The 5753-nt window shown below is 40.1% G+C and overlaps 1 protein-coding gene across 1 annotated transcript; it reads right to left on the reverse strand.

Annotated features, from left to right (window-relative positions):
• Positions 1–339: 339 nt before the first annotated feature.
• Positions 340–5311, reverse strand: LOC145248689 (uncharacterized). Its single transcript, XM_080110347.1, has 2 exons — positions 4705–5311; positions 340–368 (listed from the first exon to the last, which is right to left on the reverse strand). The coding sequence occupies exons 1-2, from the start codon at positions 5309–5311 to the stop codon at positions 340–342; spliced, it is 636 nt and encodes a 211-aa protein (XP_079966473.1).
• Positions 5312–5753: the final 442 nt, after the last annotated feature.

Consider the following 5753-nt stretch of genomic DNA (forward strand, 5'->3'; position numbering starts at 1 on the left):
TAAAATATATTTTTAAAGTGCTCAACCCAAAGAAGGGGTCTTAAATTTGTCATCCACATACAGTACTGTTTCGTTGTATCACAACTCACCAGTGCGGCTACTAGTGACTATTTGCAAGTACAAGGCACTGCGTGTAGAACTGCAATACCTTCCTACAATAACTGCAAAAACCTACCACCGTCATCTCCACTAACAAGAATATATCTACTTAGGTAGCCATATATTTGTCTGATATTTTCTTTCAGTTTCTTCATAAAGAATTATGTTGCGTTTGCTAATAATATTATCTCCGGCTAAAAACCAACATGCTGTTATTACCGCTTGTGTCTTTGAAAAGGTCTAAGTGTAAATAGCACGCTTTCTTGAATCTGAATGAGGAAAAAATAGAAACCAACAGTTTGGGATGAATAGACTATTCTTTATCAATACAAACGGATTGGCATGTAACTGCACGAGAAGCTTTCGGAAACGACCGAAAATAACTCGTGTCGCGAGCGCTTGCGTGTACTTTGACACTTCTGGGTGTTGGGAAGGGGGTGCTTTGTCTTTTTACACGAGCTGAATAGAACGGACGCTGTGCTCATCCGAAAAAAAGTTACAAAAAGATAAATAAAAGAATATATGAAATCGAAATGTCAAAGAAGAAAATAAAAAAAGAAACTTAATGTAAGATCATATACATAGAAGCTCTAAGGTGTACAAAGTAAGAACATAAAACCAAGACGGAATGGATGCGGAAACATGAAAAGTTAATAACACGAAAGCTAAAGAATAAAGTACATGTAACAAAAAAACATAACAGATAAAAAGAAAATAGTTCTGCATGTGAAATAATACAGTACCAAAGTATTCGAAGGTCATTAAACCCTATTAATATTTGAACGATTAATTCTCTTCGTGTTCACTAGGGTTAAACTCCACAAGACTCTGGATACAATGGACACGGCCTGACACAGATAGTCTAACAATTATGCTTACGAAACACTTGATATTTCGACGTAGACTGACTCTAAGATCGCAGACGAAAGCTTGTTGTGAAACTAACACGAAGTAGCAGTAATTTATGTCGTTACATCTGATTGTTGGCTTAAATTGCTAAGTTGAAACACTTATCTGTTATTGTTATTATCAACGTTCTCTAATGGCTGTGTGATAGTCATCCCAGATTTCTACCACACCTTGGCTTTTTTCGTAAACAATTGCAAATATTTTTCCTTCATCGCATGTAAAACCCGTTTGCCTTCTTGTAAACGTAAGTAGAAGTAAAAATCTTCAATATTCCAGTTTTCTCTGGGCCGTCTCATTATAGGTCTTGTTCGCGCTTTATATCCCGAGTGTTTCTGTTTTTCTACATATTTCATGATAATTTCCTAAGATATCCGCCAAAATGAACGCTATCAATTATTATTATTATTATTATTATTATTATCATCATCATCATCATCATCATCATCATCATCATCCTTCTTCTTCTTCTTCTTCTTCTTCTTCATTGGTGTGGTGTTTTATAATAGTACGGCCGACGGACCAAAACCTCTTTACTAGGTTTTACCAAACTAATTTCACAGCCAATAATAAACGTAAGAGCAATTAGTAAACGTAAGAGCAAATAGTAAAGAGCAGGTAGCAGCAGTAAACGCAAGAACTGTTAGGAACGAAATGAAGAAGAAAAAAAACTCAGCCCTTTTAAAAAGGAAAAGGAACGTGTGCAAAATCACGTGCCATAGAAACTTTAATGGAAATATAACAATACCCCCCCCCCGCCCTAGTAAGAGAGATTGCAAGGTGCAGTTTTTTTTTTTTCGAAGTACAGAGTTATCTTTGAAAGTGGCGAGGTTTTTTATTTATAAGCCCGGTCGCTGGACTGTTTTACGCATTCGGCTAGATCGGCGTGGAAGCAGCTCAATATTTTAAGGACTGGCAGATCTCTGCGCATTCTCTATATTTTCTGCATTAGGTGCATTGTCAACTGGACTTGTTTCAATCAAATGGGCCGGGTTTGCATTTGCAAAGTCGGGTCGAGTATTCTCAGCAGGACCCTGAGGTCAGTCAAAGCGCCGAAAACGAACCAAATGTCTGAATCGCATGCGTAGGGTTGGCCTCGAGGAGTTCCACTACCTCGACGATCGGGTCGTACTTTTACCTGTTGCCAAACCGTTTCAATAGTGCCTCCCCAGGTTCGCAGAGTCAGACAGGTAAGCAGTACCGGTAGAAGAGCGCCTTTCAAATTTGAACAATCGTTCGTGGGGATTTGCATTCGTACTAGTGCATAGTAAGGAGCGAATAGAATTTAAAACATCAGGCAAAACGTCCTGCCAAGCACTAAGGGGTAACTGTTTAGATTCCAGGGCCAATAATATTGAGTGCCAAATAACACCGTTATAGCGCTCGCATTGAATGTTTCCTCTTGAGTTGTATGCAGTAGTGTTACTGCACCAAACCCCAAGTCGCGGCAGGAAATTTCTGAACTCCTCCGACACGAACAATGTTCCTCTATCAGAATGGATGAAAGCGGGGAGTCCAAAAATAGAAAAAAATATTCGTCAGACACTTGATTGCGGTCTGCAAAGAACAATCACGCAAGGGAACGCAAAGGGAAACCGACTGTACTCATCCCCGATAGTAAATAGGTAACGACATCGTTTCGAAGATGCCGGGGCAGGCCTTTTGAAGTCTACGGAGAGGCGCTGAAAGGGAGCAGTAGCGCGGATCAGTGTATTGTTAGTAGGGCTGAAGAATTGAGGCTTTATTTTTGCGCACGTTGTACACTCGGATGTTACGCGCCGAACTTTTGAGTATGGCATATTTTGTGATCGTATAAAGTGCCAAAACGTGTATTAATGAACTGTGTATGACACTTAACTCCTCCAAGGATGAAGCAGCAGCACCATACACTCTCGATAAAGCATTGGCAACGATGTTTTCACTTCCAGGACGGTGTTTTATATCGTAGGAGAATGAGAGAAGGTCCATTTTCCACCGAATGATTTTATCGTTTTTAATTTTTCCTCGGTTAGCTGGATTATACATAAAAGATACGGCTTGCTTGTTACGATAGTGAAGTGCTTTCCAGCAAGGAGGTCCCTCCATTTTCGGACACATTCAACTATCACGTAAGCGTCTTTTTCAACTATGTGTAGTCGTATTTCCGATGGGTTTAGTGAGCGGGGAAAAACGCTACATACCTACCAGTCTGTAAGAGGGTGCCTCCGATCGCTTTTCCTGAGGAATCGGTTTCTATAGTATTTGGTAGTTCGTCGTCCTTAACCTTTACAGATGATTCGGCGACGTGTTTCTTAAGTTTCTCAAAAGAATTCACAACTATAGGCGGCATGGGGAATTGTTTATTTTCAACCAGGGGACGAATTTTGTGTGAATACTTAGGTATCCATTTCGCGTAGTAAGAAAACATACCAAGGCACCTTTTTAACGGATTGGAATCCAAAGGAGGAGGCATTTGCAAAAGGGGTTTCAAACGCTCAGAATCAGGTTGGATAGTTCCGTTACAGATTTGGTATCCAAGCAAATTGATAGAGCGAAGCGAAAACTTTGATGTTACTCGGTTTATTTCGAGGTTGTATGTTGGGGAAGCTTTTAAGAAACGTTTCAAGTTAGCGTCATGCTCCTCTTGAGTTTTACCGCAAATGTTAATATCATCAATGTAAGAAAAATGTTCCAATAACATATTTTCGGAAATAAAGGAATTCATAAATCGTTGAAAGGCAGAAACCCCATTGGTGACACAAATGGATATTCGTCTGAATTGATACAAACGATTTCCAGCTTGAAAAGCTCTGTAGAACCGATGTTCGGGACAAATTTTAATTTGGTAGTAAGCTTTAGACAAATCAGTCGTACTAAAAATATGGTACTGGAAAATTTGGTTTACGAGATCCTCAATCCGAGGCAAAGAGTACGCATCAATAGCCACGGTGAATAGCTGGTTTTAATGACGTCGTCCTTAAGTAGTTGAAGAATGTCCTTTTCAATAAATCGAGCATCCTCCACACGGTAATTTCGGGATTTTGTAGCAATGGATCTGCAATCAGGGGTCAGTTTTCGGAACAATTGTTCAGGGGCACAACTGATCTTGGTTAGCGCGCAGATTTTTAAGGCATCCTGAGATCCACCAAAAGAAATAGTAACACCCCGGTGTAGTTTCAAAAACGGCACCTCGAGTATAATATCCATACAGGAGTCAGGAAGCACAGTAAGGTCAATCCCGTTATATTCGCAACCATTGAAGAAAATGTTTTCGTTGCAATATTCAAACAGTTTAAGGGAGACGGCGGATGACGCCATAGAAATTACGGAGTTCCGTTTTAAAATGGGTAGTCTCATTGTTTTGACAATGCGGGCACTGATAAAATTATCAGAACTGCCGGTATCTATAAGAGCAGTTAACATTTTAACTCCACAGGTTCGATGATAGGAGGACAACTATCACCACCTTTAGCACGGGCCCTTTGATAGTAGAAGAACATGATTATGTCGTTAGAGTAGAACGGCAAATTTTAGAAAAATGCCCAAGTTTACCACAGCTTCGACATACCTTATCGCAGACATGGCAAAGGCGGCGGTCATCCTTAAGGCGACGTCACCCTCCGGAGTTGTAGCACTTGCCACGAACAGGAAAGATAGCAGAGAACTGTACAGAGTCACACTCCATCCGAGAATCAGTTGGAACAGAATTTTTAGAAATACAAATGGCCTCCTCGGCAGAATCGGTCAGCACATTTTTAGTTCCCGTAGTAGAGGTAACAGAGACAGCTCCAATCTGGGATGCATACGATTCCGCGCATAAGTGAGCTTGTTCTAAAGCCCTAGCACATTGAGTAGCTTCTGTAAGAGTTATAGTGTCTGTTTCAAGGAACCTAGCACGTATCAATGAGGACCGGAGACCACGAATGAATGTATCACGAACAGATTCCTCCCTGTAAATGGTGGCCGTTACGTCTTTAAAACAACAGTCTGCTGCAAATCGATTCAAAGCCTGAAGGTATTGGTCCACAGACTCGCTTTCTTGTTGCAAACGCGTGCAAAACAGATGTCTAGCGTGAATAACGCTTGGAGACTTGTCGTAAACGTCTTTCAATAATTCCACGGCATGTTCAAAACCAGAGCAACCTTCGATAACGTCCACAACAGAAGAACCGATGTTTAAATATAGAACTTCTAGCTTATCAGGGTTTAACGAAGCAATAGTAGATAAGTAGTAATTAAAGTTGCGGAACCATAATTTCCAAAGTTTGCTGGCCTGAGTATCTACCGATGTAACATCAAATTTATCCAGGCGAATTTTCTTTTCCATGAGGAAAATAAAAAAAAATAGTTCGGTAAATTGTGGCGTCTTATCATAGAACGGAGGACAGATCAAAACCTCTTTACTAGGCTTTGCCGAACTAATTTCACAGCCAATAATAAACATAAGAGTAAATAATAAACATAAGAGCAAATAGTAAATAGCAGGTAGCAGAAGTAAACGCAAGAACTGTTAGTAACGAAATGTTGAAGAAGAAAAAAAAACTCAGCCATTTTAAAAAGGAAAAGGAACGTATGCAAAATCACGTGCTATAGAAATTTTTACTTTAACGGAAATATAACAACTGGTTTCACAGATAGCAACAACCGAGCGTGGTAGTAGGTATAATCACGCTTCCCTAAAAATGCCCCCACACTGTCCGTCTCAAATAGCCTCTGACAACCCAACTTAGCTCAGCCTCTGGTCTTCTCGTGTTAATTAGCTACTAATC

This window comes from Euprymna scolopes, chromosome 27 (assembly GCF_053919585.1).
Source record: "Euprymna scolopes isolate OS-2025 chromosome 27, ASM5391958v1, whole genome shotgun sequence".
Taxonomy (NCBI): domain Eukaryota; kingdom Metazoa; phylum Mollusca; class Cephalopoda; order Sepiida; family Sepiolidae; genus Euprymna; species Euprymna scolopes.

Coding starts and splice junctions, on each gene's coding strand:
- LOC145248689 (XM_080110347.1), bottom strand. CDS start 5,311: ATGGAAAAGAAAATTCGCCTGGATAAATTTGATGTTACATCGGTAGAT. Junction 369..4,704: donor TTCTGCCGAGGAGGCCATTT/GTATTTCTAAAA, acceptor TTCCTCATTCAG/ATTCAAGAAAGCGTGCTATT.